Raw genomic sequence first — 14,922 nt, forward strand, 5'->3', positions numbered from 1 at the left:
ACCGAGGAGTTTCATGACCATATAAAAACACGGGTGTTTTTATACAGATCCAGGAACTTTGAGGTAACTTCTAATATCTTTATATTTTGCAACAGGGGGTACTTTCTTTATTATAATACACAAGTTTCAATGAGTCATGTGACATAAATGACATCAGAACTCACCGTTTATAACTGATGACATCAGAACTCACTGTTAATAAGGCTATAATTTACAAGATATTCAAAGCTTTTGTGTATTATTATGTGATTTCCTGCCTTCTCTGCAGAATATGAATCTGCTACAGGTGTCCTTCTGTAAGTGTATTGTAAAACTACAGCAGGGCCTTATCTTGATGGATCATTAAGCAATTACACTTTGTTCAACTAAACCAATATGCGCATATATAAGTTAAACAGCTTAAATATTTATTCATATGTTTTCTTTTGTTAGCAGACTCTCTGTGTGGCAATTGTATCCCTTAAAGAGTTAAAGTGTACGTGATAAAACTGCTGCTTTCCTAGTACAGATTATGTGTACAGGATGGCCGTCGTAACACTGGAAATTCACAGTCCCGTATAAAAGTCCAAGACACCGAAATTGGTTGTGTCACAGCAGGGATATGACATCTAACATATTGGCAGCAGATAAGCAATGACCATTGGCAGCCGTATGCAAATAAAGAGAAATACGTAACAGGACAGTGCAGGGTGTTTGTGTAGGTGTCGATCTCGATAAACTTCCCTTCCTGGTTTAGTGGAACCATCCAAAAATAGTTTTTGTTGCCACACCTACGCTTCCAGTTCTCGCTTTGCCTCTGTGAGCTAAACCTTTGTGTGTGGTTTCTGAATTAATTCCAACACCTGGTTTTTTTTTTGTTTTTAAATAATGAAAAAAGTTTTCTTCTTTGCAACTTTCAATGTTCATAAATGAGCAGTTCTTTTGTACGTGTATGATATAACTATTGAAAGCATTTATGTCTGACTTTTTCAGTGCAAGTACAAGATCAGAAAGGAGAGATCCCCAACATGAACTCGAATTTATGTGCAGCCGTGCATCATGCATTAAATGAATTGCTAATTAGCCAGGCAGGCTGTGTATTCCATATGTGTTCCACTGGCGATTTTACCTGCGATACCTTCCGTTCTGACGCAATGAGACTAATCAAAGGCGACTGTCGGATGAAGATGCAGCATTCGCCTATGACGCGACTGTCGGATGCGAACGCAGCATGTTGCGCCTTCATGCGACAGTCATGTCGGATGCAATCGGCTTCTACATGCGACATTTGTATTACTTACATTAGATTTGGCGTATCCGACGTGACGCCTGCAATTAGTCTCATCGAGTCAGAATTAGGGATGCACCGAATCCACTTTTTTGGATTCGGCCGAACCCCCGAATCCTTAGCGAAAGATTCGGCCGACTACCAATCCTAATTTGCATATGCACATTAGGGGTGGTAAGGGGAAAACATTTTTTTACTTCCTTGTTTTGTGACAGTCACGTGATTTCCCTCCCTGCCCCTAATTTGCATATGCAAATTAGGATTCTGATATTGTTCGGCCGGGCAGAAAGATTTAGCCGAATCCTGCTGAAAAAGGCCGAATCCCAAACCGAATCCTGGATTCGGTGCATCCCTAGTCAGATGGAGGATATCGCAGGTAAAATCGCTTGTGGAGTTTTACCCTAAAGCGGTGAGATGGCAACCCTAGATAGGTATGGGGGTTCTACAACAACACCGAACTTATGCTTAGAACCTGCAAAAATTTAAAGGGGTTTGTAGGAGCACTGCAAGGCTAAGTAAAATGAAAGTGAATTACAATGGGAATGCATCAGATCTGTTGCAAGCATACCAAAGAGGAGATTGTTAAAAGCACCTTTCTGAGCCCCATGCTTTGTCAGTAATCTATTGTCTGCAAAGGGTATACATCTTTATAAACAGGGTTTTTAGTTAGATGTGTATGATTATGAAACTGCCAAACCACCATAAAACATCAAGTTAAACCCATGAACTGGTATCACCCTGCATAGTTGTATTATTTGGTAACAGTCTCTCCTGCCCAAAGTATTGGTCTCACACGGAGATCTTCCTCCGCTGTAGCTTTTATAGGGTAGACATTTATTGGAGTAATTGAAAGGAGTGGTTCACCTTCTGACTTTCAAAATGTTATTGAATGGCTAATTTTAAGCAACATTTCAATTGACCTTCATTTTTTCTTTTTTTATTGTTTTTGAATTATTGTTTTTGAATTTATTGTTGTTACTACTTTTTATTACTTGTCTTTCTATTCAGGCCTCTCCTATTCATATTCCTGTCTCTTATTCAAATCGGTGCATGGTTGCTAGGGTAATTTGAACCCTAGCAACCAGATTACAAGATGCAGAGCTGCTGAATAAAAAGCAAAACCACAAATAATAAAAAATGAAAAGCAATTGCAAAAAAATCAATTGCAAATGTCACGCTCTACATCATACTAAAAGTTAATTTAAAGCTGAACAACCCCTTTAAGTTTGCCAACATCTAACAACCCATAGCAACCAATCAGATGTTTGTTTTCAAAAAGATAAAACTGAATTAGCTGTTTAGCTGGCCCAGTTATTCCTAAGGTGTTTACCTTGGTTGATACCTCTTTTTAACACATCCATGGCAGTAAATAAACCAGTGCAGGTACTGGATCTGTTATCCAGAATGCTCAGGACCTGGGGTTTTCTGGATAACGGATCTTTCAGTAATTTGGATTTTCGTACCTTAAGTCTACTAGAAAATCATTTAAACTTTAAATAAACCCAATAGCCTGGTTTTGCTTCCAATAAGGAATTAATTATTTATAATAATAATAATAAATTATATCTTAGTTTGGATCAAGTACAAGGTACTGTTTTATTATTACAGAGAAAGGGGAAATCTGTTTTTAAAAATGTGGATTATTTGGATGGAATTGAGTCAATAGGAGATTGCCTTTCTGTAATTTGGAGCTTTCTGGATAATGGGTTTCCGGATAACCAGTCCTATGTTGCTATTCTACAACGTTAAAAATTGTGTGTATGCTTCAGAAACACTATTATAATTTGTAAAAAATAAGTTGCAGGGTAGCCATTATGATTGAATAGAGCAAAATGGCACATGGTTGCACATGTAAAATATATGGTACATCTTACACAGGGAGGTAAACAGGAGCCAAGTGCCATTCATGGCTTCCTACAATGCTATAAAATAAAAACCTTTTCCATATAACATAGGACAATTGTTACCAGTTTATTTGTTGGTGTAACAGATGCAAAAGTACATTTTAAAATACTATTTTCAATTGTGTAATGTTACTGGTCCTTTGACCTGTAATTCATATCACTTATGTCAATATAATTACTGCTGGCATGTTTGTTTTTAATATAACACTGGAAATTTTCAGTCATAGCATTGGATGAAGCATGATGAAGGCCAAATTTGTTGACAAATACTTATTTACTGCCTTGGATTTGTTAAACACCTCATCAGCAACCTCATGCAGTGTCTGAGTGCAAATGCCAGCGCATCGGCTTATTCTCAGTCTGTGTTTATCCGCAGGCCAAGAATCAGCCCCATGGGGCATTATATACAGAGCGCACGGGAGGGAGTAAACAGAGCAAGTGAAATTGCCCACACCTCCCTTCAATTTACTATATGGTCCAGTGTCACAGGCCATGGTCCAGTGCAAAGATTAGTACTATTTGGTCATAAATATGTATTGAACTTGATCTGAGCATTTACCCCCTAAGCCAAATTATTAAAATGACAAATGGTTAGCTATATACTATACTTTCATTTAATTTATGCTTTAGATGAATACAGTGTGTATACCGTTTTTTTTTTTTTTTGTTTAATCTCATCTGAATTTGCCTGAGGTCAGAGAGCTGAAACTCTCCACTATTCCTGTAATTCATGAACCAGAAATGCTTAGCCCTCCTACACAGAAAACATGATTGCACTAGGGAACTAGAAGAGCTGCCGCTACAGCATGAAACAACTAGTAAGCGCAAACCTGTTTTACCTGCCCGTCTTTCTGTAAACTGATTGCGGAGCTTGTACTTGGCTTTCAGCAGAAAACAAACCTTGCATTATTCTCAAGTTCACCTCATCCAACGGTATTCTGATGCAATGTACAACGTGAGGTGACAGACAGATTTGCAATTTATATGGCATGTAAAATAGAATGCAAAAGGAAGGTAATATTGTCTTAATTAATAAAGATTAGTAGTAAAGCCTATTGAGCCACAAAGTGTTTAAAAAGGTGCCTGGAGAGCTATATTGCAGAAGATCCACCATTGTGATACTCTTCAAGATTCTTCAAGTATATACTCACAGGATTTCTTGTGTCCTCCAATGTCCGTCACCTTATAATTTCCCTCCACTCATCCACCAAATAAGGTGAAGATATAAAGCAAAATATAGTATAATATTGCTTAAATTAATGTTAAAATCACCGTAAAACAACTGATTTTCTACTCGCAGATCATAAAGCACATAGTACACCAGGCAAAGTAAAAGTCCAGACTTCTCTAGGACCAGGAAGGCTTCTCCAGTTAAGTCTGTAATCTGTAAATTAATCACACCGCTTCAAACTTGACGCGTTTCGCAGTCTCCCTTGGCCGCTTCCTCAGGGTAGGTGTGGTGATCACACAAGTCTTTTTTCATTAAGACAATACTACTCTAGGGACAGATATATTAAGGGTCGAATTCAAATTCAAATTTTCCAAAAACAATGTTATGGTCAAAACTCTCAAATTTGAATTGTGAATTATCCAAACTCAATTCGAGTTTTAATTCGAAGTTGAATTTGATTTATCACACGCTGGCCCTTTAAGAACTCAAATTCAACTATTCACCACCTAAAACCTGCCGAGTTCATGTATAAGTCGGTGGGAGAGGTCCTGGGACCAATTTGGACATGTTAGTAGAGTTCCTGACATTCAAGTTTTTTCAAAGAAAAAACTAGAATCGAGTTTAGTCAATTTCAATTCCAGTTTTTGAGTCGGTAGAATTCGTGTGAGTTTAAGATATTTGATTTTTTTTATTAAATAACCCCCCCAATCGAATTTTGTGTATATTCAAATTTAATAGAGTTAAAAAAAACTCACATGAATTCGAAATACGACCTTTAATAAATGTAACTCTAAGGGGCAGATTTATCCAGGGTCGAATTTCGAGGGTTAAAAAACCCTCAAATTCGACCGTCGAAGTAGAATTCTTCGAATATCGAATTCGAAGGATTTTAGCGCAAAATGTTTGATCGAATAAAAATCATTCGAGCGATCAATCGAATGATTTTTATGCGATCATAAAAAGTGCCCAAAACCTGTCCCCATAGGCTAACATTCAATTCGGTAGCTTTTATTTGGCGAAGTATTGAGTCGAAGAATTTTTTAAAGAGACAGTACTTTGATTACCGAATGGTCGAACGATTTTTTACTTCAATTTGATCAAATTTGACCAATTCAATGGTCGAAGTACCCAAAAAATTACTTTGAAATTCAAATATTTTTTTCGAACTATTCACTCAAGCTTAGTAAATCTGCCCCTTAGTGTAGTGTAGATTCCTTCTGCATTCTATTTTAGGTAGGCCTGGTGTGAACAGTGATTTTCAAGGAAGAACCCCCTCTTCTTTCCCGTAGTGAAGTGGCACAGTATTGGTATAAGATAATTATACCTTTTTGTATCTAATTTGCAATTTATAATTTAGCAAATTTGGAATGGAAGATCTTGTGCCATTCTTCATATTGACTTGTCTAGCGTTCGATCATGCATGATTTAACAAGACTAAACTACCTGGTTTCTTTTTGTTGTTGTTGTTTTTTAAATTACAGAGGTTCATAAATGTTTAATGGATGCAGCACTATGTTTTATTAGAAGCTCTGCCATTTGTAAACATATGTAGTGGATTACCATGTAGTTGGCTATGGTGCCTTTTGCATGGTAGATATCATATGTATGCAGCTTTTTGGTACCTAAATGGTAGGGGTCAGATGTCATTAATGTATCTCACCACTCCTATTGGATGAAACATTTTATGAGATGGCCCTACACATCCAAATTTCCTTTGGACCTACTGTAGGGCTTATTGTAGGAAGCTCCTTACAGCTCTTGTACCATTGATCACTTTATTGTGTACTATTAGTTGTAAGGCTAAGCAGTTACTGCCTTAATTTCATGATAAAAGGACAACTACCAACCCTTGCATAAAGGAGCTGCTAGAAATTAGCATATGACGTTTAAGCTGTATGTTACTTCCTAATGAGGCAATCTCTAAATTGCCCTTTCCCCTACATTCACACAACTCTGATTGCTCCATGTTTGTAACTGTTGCAGGTGAGGCAACAAAAAGTAATACAACCGCTAGAAATCTTGTCAACATGGCACTCCTTTTTGCTAAGTATTATTGTGCACAATTTCCTCCTAACATCCTAAATGTATCTTCTATTATTATGAGTACTTGTCTCGTTTTTTATTCACCCATATTTAGAACTTTTAGTTTTTATTATAGGATCATTACAAAGTTGGAACGTTTTGCATCTGCATATAACATATAATATATTTGGCCTTCTAGGCATTTATAATTGTTTAAAAATGTTTTTTACAGAGCTTGATAAATAAGGCCCATTAGTACCATTCTTAATTATAGGTGATCTTGCAAATACAGCAAAGACTAAAACGGAAACATTTGAGTATGTTTTTGGAAAAGTATTTTGATATTTTTTAGGGATCCTTGTCAGGAAAACCTGATGCATAGCTAGAAATGTGTATGTGAAATGTATTTTTTACAATTATTTCTACAGTCCACACTGCTTTAGACCTTTTGTAAGTAAGTTTTGGCGGAAATCACTATAAGAAAAAAACACGTAAAAAATGTATGCCGTATTTTACGCGGTGAAGCCTGGTGATGTGTGGTGAATTATACTGCCAGTTTTTACACCGCATGATAAATCTGCCCCTTAGTCTTGTGACTTTAGGTCACATAATTAGTAAACTCCTCACATTTTTTTGCATGTGAATTCCCTCAATCCCTTCCACCCTTACACCTCTTGTGCACTAAATTGGATATGCAAATTAGAATTCAGATTTGGTTTGCCGTTTTGATCAAATTATTTGTGAAAGAAAACATATATTTGGTGCATCCCTAGATATTAACTTTCTAATCACTTGGCAAAATGTTAGGCACCCCCAGTGATTAAAATCACTTTCCTGATCACCCAGCCCGCCCACCTGCTAAAAACTGCACTGTCTGGGGTAGTCCAATGTCACCATCTTCTTTGGCTTCGTCCATTTTCTCTTTATTCTGGACAGGTACATGTGCTCTTAATTGAAGTACAAATGTAAAAAAATAAAAGCTTTATTGCACATGCCTGTGTCTGGAGGAAAGAGGAGGAAGAAGATTGTGGTGCATCAGCTTCTACAGACATACCCAGTGCCGTTGTAGTTTTCCGCTAATAAGAGCACCAGCCAGGGTTGCCTAAGCTTTGCCTCCCCACATCGTTTAGTTCTCCTTTAAATCAATAGAAAGAATGCATTTTCTTCATAGGCTCTGTTGTGTGCTGCTGCTTTACATATGTGTTAATTGACTTGACTTTGAATAATAGATATTTATAGCTTTCTAATTGCACTGCTTGTTCCAGAGAATCTGGGTAGGTGATGACATTTTTTTTTAAAGTTTGCTGACAGCATTAGGAAGTGAAAGACACCAAATCTTGAGGCATGTTTCCATAATCATTTTACATTTTTCCTTTTGTGAGCATTCTTTCTTAGTCACACTTCCAAGTCACACTTAGAAACCTGTATTTTGAAATACTCTTCCCCATAAACTTGCCCTGCTATATGCCTAAATTGAGATTTGTGCAACCACACAGGACGTGGTTGTATGCAATAAAGGGTTCTCCCATGCAATAATGTCTTTTGCACTTTTTTTTCATAATGAAAGAAAATGTAATTCTGAGGATTTTTTTAATATACATAAATTAAAATGTTTACTTTCCCTTAGAATTATTTATAAATGTCATTTACAATATTTCTCTTGAAACATTGTAGCAGAAGTCAGATCTTTTAGTTTAGCCAGTAGTGAATGTAAACAGTCTGATCTCAGTAGCAATTACACTTATTTGAAAGTTACTCAGAATTATGTTTTAAAATTTTCTTTCAGTGATTGGGTGTGGGGCCCCTTTAAGTGAGCCAAATTATTTGTAGTAACTACAATAACAAACAAGGGAAAGTTGCAATGAGGCTGTGACCACAAAATACATACAGACAAATACAAGAGTCCTCTGCACTCAACCCATTATCAATATATTTAAGACAGAGACATTTTGTGCATACTGCTACTGAAAAATGTCTTACCCTTTAAACAAAACAGGGATTGTTTGTCCATATATTGCAATATATTTAAGCTGGCCAACTACGTCAAAGTCATCCCATATCTGGCCAGTCCTATGCTCAATTTTATCTGATTCATTAAGAATTCTATTGCTTCATTAAACATTTTACAAAGGGACTAAGTTTTACCTGCAACTTACTCGCTGCTTTCAAAGTAAAACTCCCAAACTTGGCTGCCCTTTTATTAGCAGCCATGTTTAGGAGTTTCGTGATAAATAACACATTTACTTGCTGCAGTAATGCTTGTATTGAAGGGATATAGCTTTCAGAGTATGCCATCACTGTTCTGTTAACTTGAAAATGTTTGGCAATAAAGTGCACCCACTCTAAAATGTCCTGGAAGTAGTTTTTGATATTGTTTGTTATTAATGGAGTCTTTTCTTTTTATTGCTTTTGCAGCCGCCCAACCGATGCAGCCAAAAAGGAGGCCTCTACCACTGCTTTGGCAGCTACTAATACTGCTACCTCTGCCACTGCTGCAGTTGCCGCTGCTGCTGCTACTTCTGCTTCCCCTGCAGCAACTGGCTCTTCACAAATAAAAAGAGCAGATGAGTGGAAGGATCCATGGCGTCGATCAAAGTCTCCAAAAAAGAAGCTTGGTATTTCTGTATCACCCAGCCGAGGAAGGAGACGGAGGCGCTCATCTGGCTCCTCTGCATCAGGGTCCAACTCCTCAAGGTGAGAAGGACTGTGGAATGACTCATAATTTGAGCCTGGGATCGGGTCTGGGTCGGCGGGGCCCACTGTGTCTTTTCCCGGCCCAGTCCAACCCTTCATAGACTATAAAAAATCACATTTATCAATGAATTGTGGCTAAATATAATTTGTGTTTCAGGTCATCTTCCCGCTCCTCGTCATACACTGGCTCCTCTCGATCATCATCTTATTCTTCATATTCAAGCCAATCATCCCGTCGCAGCTCATTCTCTGGCAGTGCGTCCAGGTAACCACTAAAGTGTTTTTTTGCAGTCTAATGCCTAATGCTTGATTTGTCAACAATTTCTAGCTAGGTATATGTTAACAAAGTTGCTCATAACCACACTCTGCCCAAGGAGAACTGCGGGAACCAAACTGCCATTGGCAAGTCACATTACCTATGTATTTTTTATGGCACGCAGGAGAATGTATCACAAGACAAAGAAATGTACGTTGTGCAATGATGAGTAACTTAGAATGGGTGCAAACATTTACGGGGCATTCCAATGGGCCTACCCAACCAATATCAGACTTAAGGTGGTTGTAGAAACAAAACATCAAAGATTGAAAGGAAAAGGAACTCCAGCAGATTGACTGCAAAACATTTATTCCAGGTAGTGGAATAAATGTTTTGCAGTCAATCTGCTGGAGTTCCTTTTCCTTTCAATCTTTGATGTTTTTTTTATTCAACTGAGCTGCTTCACAGAGCAACTAGAAGGAACTTGATATATACATTTAATTGATTTGTACAGACCACCAAACCCATTTTTTGCTTTGGATTAAGTTGGTTTTAGGACAGGTTTAAAAACCTTGATGGTTCGACGACTGCATCGACCATCATTGTAATCCGATCAAGTGACAATCCGCTCGTTTGGTAACCTTGACAAATGAGCGGCTCTTTCAAGTTGTGCTTTCCCCAGTGAGTGTTTATTGTTCAGTAGCGGTACATGCTGAACATAAAAGGACATAGCTTTTGCATGCCAGAATTTCAGTTATTTTCTTAGTTCTTTCTCGATATATGCATAGATACTTGTAATCATCAGCTTTCATGTGGTGGGTTGTGCTAAGCCAATAATATAGATTGCCATTGCCTTAGATTTCCAGCTCAAAGTAAAATCGACAGAGTTTTTCTTTTTATGCCTTCAGATCGTTCTCCTCATCTCCCTCACCTTCACCTTCTCCAAACAAACGACCCATGAAAACCAAAGGGGAGCCTAATGCAGCGAAAGGGTAAGTTATGGTAAAAGAATGAAGGCATATCACCAAAGTTGTTATTTAGTATACATAAACAGTCTTTGGATTATAAAGGGGATTTTATGTTGGCTTGGGTTAGGGAAATATATCCCTTGTTCAGCCTAATGTGTTGAAAATATGTTCTGTTCTTTTATTAAATTCTTTTAAGTCTTTTTTTGTCTTTCATTATAAAGTACTAATGCTATGACCTCTGCTACCTGCCCTTTCCACCACCTGTTTGACAAATAATGATCTCTATGTGCACATTTGGTGACGTTTTGGTGGCCTTATTAAATAAGCGTATCTAATAATGTATGTCCGGCTTTACAGAGGGGATTTAACACTGAAAGGCTTTCAAATTGTCTTCTCTATCTCCCACAATTGTTCTGAAGTGCCAAGAAGGTGTGGGATGAAGTGTAAAATCAAATTGCTTTCACTTTCATTGGTCTGCATTGTTTTCTAAAACCAATAACCGTAACTATAGATATTAAAACTGTATAATGAGACAATAGAATACATGTCCCGCACAAACCCTATTTATTGGGCTCATAATGCACAAGTATATATATATATATATATATATATATATATATATATATATATATATATATATATATATATATATAGGTGATGCAAGGATCAGCACACTCATTTGTAGAAAAGCAAAGTGTATTTTATTTCAACACAGCATTGTGTCCAACGTTTCGGTTCCTCCTGGGAACCTTTATCCTTGATAAAGGTTCCCAGGAGGAACCGAAACGTTGGACACAATGCTGTGTTGAAATAAAATACACTTTGCTTTTCTACAAATGAGTGTGCTGATCCTTGCATCACCTGTATCATTAATTTGATCCTGCACCTCAAACTCATACAAGTATCGAGTGCTGATACCCACAGGACGCATATATATATATATATATATTCTATTTTCCTTAAGCTTTCCCTACATAAAAGGTACAGTTCTGACGATATTATTATTATTATTTTTTTTCTTTTTAGAGAAAAGCAAATTGTGAAAAAGCCTGCTGCTCCGCCAGTGGCAGCATTGACTGTGAAACCACCAAAAAGTGCTCCAGACCTCCCAAAACCAGGCGATAATAGAATTGGCAGACCAAAGGAGATGACAAGGAAACCACGTCCAAGGAGGTAAATTGTACTATGGGCTGGCATACTTGCTGACAATAGTAGCCTGCTTGACAAAGAGTGGAGTGCCGCTCGAAACGTTACATTATGCTGCTGTCCTACAAACAATAAAGACGGTTTTATTGAGACTGGAGTGCTGTCTATTGGAAGAAAATTAGTGTATTTTGATGGAGCCCATATGAACAGGCTACATGACATGCACCCGATTATAATCTGGGCAGAAACAGTAAGTGCGGTCTAATTGGAATTGTAATAGTAGCCTGGAACCCAGTTTATAATTTAAGGCTGGGCCACCATTACGTATTCTGCTGTCAGGGACCACATGACAGAGGGTACCAAAAACAGAAAAGTCGAATTTTTGGGTTGTGAAAGGGGCAGAGTTTGTGGGAATGGCTTGGTGGGCCTTGAATGGTGTTTCTGGCAAAATTGGGGAGTGGCCAGTAGGCAGGCAAGTATAGTTTCATAAATACAATCTACTTGCTTAAATTGATACTGACACTAAAAAAAACTACTCTTCAAAATATTAATGTACAATAAAAGTTTTTCGCTGATAGGTCTGCTTTTGCGAGTAATTGTTACTTAAGGTTCCTAACCCTGAATGTCCATTCTCTACTAGTAAGAATTTCTAATATTAATTGGCTACTGCAGCACAAGTAGCAGCCCAAAAAGCCCATACATATAGCCATAAAAGTGTATAGACATGTAAGTGGTGCCCCTGTTGCTCATAGAGAAAATTAATAACTCCAATGCAACAGTCCAAATGGTACTCACATGAACAGCAATATCCAGTAGTTTTGATTGCCCCTGAAACGTTTGCACAGATCTGAATAAAAAGCATTAAAACTACTGGATGTTGCTGTTCATGTGAGTGCCATTTTGGACTGTGGTTTATTGCAAATATGGCTGCCCCCTCATAGTGGAACATGGGGGATCAGATAGGTAATGTAAAAGCATTGGGCAGATACTTACGGCAAAAATATAGATAGCATGCAACGACAATGTCATGATACATGTAAAAAAAAAAGGTTTCAGTTCAGGTGTCAGTACTTCTTTAATATAAATAAAGGTACCAAGTATGTTTTAGAAGCAATTCTAAAAAAGAAAAGTAACCTTTTAATGCACCACCTAAATTCACCATTTCAATATTTTACTCTAAGGAGAACTATAAGCGGCAGTATCAGTGGCAGTGCCAGCAGCTACAGTGGCTCGAGTTCTAGATCTCGGTCGGGGTCTCGCTCACTCTCCAGATCTTCTCGATCCAGTTCCTCATCTGTCTCACCTTCTCCGTCTGCTACCAGGAAAGTAAGGTATGTTTGCCATTGATCCCTCATTCATTGAATCCGATTGTATAAATTTATATTACAAGTTTATATAAGGCTGCATTAGACTTACATTCAAACAAGGCAGGAGTTGAATGAAAGTAAATTTAAAATCATTATCATCATCACTTTTGACGCGTATTTATAAAGTGCTGCAGCTCTGGACAGTAGTAGAGGTATACGGCAAACATTTAAATTACATACTGATCAATACAAGAGGACCCTACTCATCAAAACAAAACACATATCTAAGAATCAGACCTAGAATTCATTAAAGTCTGCATAAAATGTCTGACTTTTGATACATTTTTGAACATTCTTTTGTTATGCTAACAATATTTTTCTTTTACTTTTTTTCTTTTTCTTGATCCAATCACCAGAAAATCTAGGTAGGTGGAAGAACTTTCCATGGAAGAATTTACTCTTGAGTCAAATTACCTGAAAATGTTCTTCATGCCATAGATGAGAAGTATATGCAGCGATGTAGAAGTAAACAATACATTCTCTTGAGAAATGTTTATTACCATATTCCAAATAGGCACTATGCTGACAGAGCCCTGTAATATTCCGTACTGTATTAAAGTAGTTTACTTATTTTACAGGACCGACTGCTTTATAGCAAGCATACGTGTAAATAGATCTTTATTATTTATGGCAATTTTGCAAATTCTCTTCTCTGTGGCTCTCTTTCTGATGAACTTGGACCAATTTCTAGTCCTGCACCACTCAAGACATATTGCCCTTGAAACATTTTATAATGTGAGCACATCTCGCACAATGTATTTACCAATATAATCTGTTCTATTCTTATAAATGTGTCTTTTTTTGCATTCCATGGATTTATTTCAGATCCTTAAGTGTGAGCAGCGTCTCTGCTGCATCAAGTATTTCCTCTAGCAGCAGCTCTGTGCGCAGTGCAGACTCTGATGATATGTATGCTGACCTTGCCAGCCCCATCTCTTCTGCTAGCTCCCGCTCTCCCACACCTGCCCACAACAAGAAGGAAAAAGGTAACAGCAGCAGTAAAGACACAGAGAATGCATCATACATAAGAGCCTGGCTAATGGCATTACATGTTTTTTTAAGGGAAAAAACAAGAACACCGAAACCGAACAAGAACACCAAAAAATAAGTCTTTTCAAGTAATTAAATGTAATGTATTGTTCCCTTCACTGGTAAAACTGGTGTGTTTGCTTCATAAAAGCTATTATAGTTTATAAAAACAAGATGCTGTGCAGCCATGAGGACAGCCATTCAGTTTGAAAAAAAGAGAAGAGGCACAGGTTTAAATAGTAGACAACTGAAAAGTTCCCATTGTATTCTACTTATATGTTAGCTGTTATGTAAACCTGAGCCTTTTCTCCTCTGAATGGCTGCCCCCATGGCTACACATTTTTATATAAACTATAGTTGTCTTTCTGAAACCAACACATTTTTTTTACCAGTGCAGACCAACAGTACATTATAAATTAATTACTTTAAAAACTAACAATTTTTGTTGTTACTGATCCTTTAACTGGTTTATGATTAAGGTAAATTATGTATTCGGTTTTATTAAAGAGGCATGTATGGCTTGCTCGGTCCACAGAAAATTCTTTCTGTACATATTTCTATTAATACCTCTTTGTGTATTAAAGACCGGCCAGGGACATGAAAAACATATGACAGTGGCAGTTATAATGTCCCCTGTGCTATAGGCTTAATGTTGGGGTGGTCAGTTACTCAATAAATGGTATCCGATAACCCTTCCTTCCTTTCATGCATCTTATGTCTCTATTGCTTCAGGGGACAAAACTAAAAAAGATCAAAGACTGAGTAAAGAAGATCAAAGACTGAGTAAAGAAGATCAAAGACTGAGTAAGGAAGAGCAAAGACTGAGTAAGGAAGAGCAAAGACTGAGTAAGGAAGAGAAAAGACTGAGTAAGGAGGTGCAGAGACTGAGTAAAGAAGAGAAGCGGTCACGAGAAGTGGGCCCTGTCCAGCCTCTTAAAGCTGCTCCTGCTAAAGTTGCAAAAAACATTTCTGCTAATAAACCAGCTCAACCGCCTCTTGTACCAGCAGCCCCGAGTGGCTTCAGCGCCCACAAGGACATCAAACTGACTCTCCTTAATAAGGTGCTAAATTTTGGCTGTATAATGTCATGAGTGTTAG

The 14,922-nt window shown here is 37.5% G+C and overlaps 1 protein-coding gene across 5 annotated transcripts in view; it reads left to right on the plus strand.

Annotated features, from left to right (window-relative positions):
* zc3h18.L (zinc finger CCCH-type containing 18 L homeolog) overlaps positions 1-14,922 on the plus strand; it is a 72,149-nt gene that overhangs the window by 49,604 nt on the left and 7,623 nt on the right. For 4 of the 5 annotated variants that reach the window (XM_018257994.2, XM_018257997.2, XM_041590209.1 and 1 more), the window contains 8 exons: positions 8,780-9,058; positions 9,216-9,323; positions 10,223-10,306; positions 11,309-11,455; positions 12,610-12,759; positions 13,152-13,160; positions 13,621-13,781; positions 14,557-14,885. In XM_018257994.2, the coding sequence (XP_018113483.1) occupies positions 8,780-9,058; positions 9,216-9,323; positions 10,223-10,306; positions 11,309-11,455; positions 12,610-12,759; positions 13,152-13,160; positions 13,621-13,781; positions 14,557-14,885 (1,267 nt within the window). The remainder of the gene's footprint in view (positions 1-8,779; positions 9,059-9,215; positions 9,324-10,222; positions 10,307-11,308; positions 11,456-12,609; positions 12,760-13,151; positions 13,161-13,620; positions 13,782-14,556; positions 14,886-14,922) is intronic. The other variant, XM_018257996.2, reaches the window with a different exon arrangement.

This window comes from Xenopus laevis, chromosome 4L (assembly GCF_017654675.1).
Source record: "Xenopus laevis strain J_2021 chromosome 4L, Xenopus_laevis_v10.1, whole genome shotgun sequence".
Lineage (NCBI taxonomy): Eukaryota > Metazoa > Chordata > Amphibia > Anura > Pipidae > Xenopus > Xenopus laevis.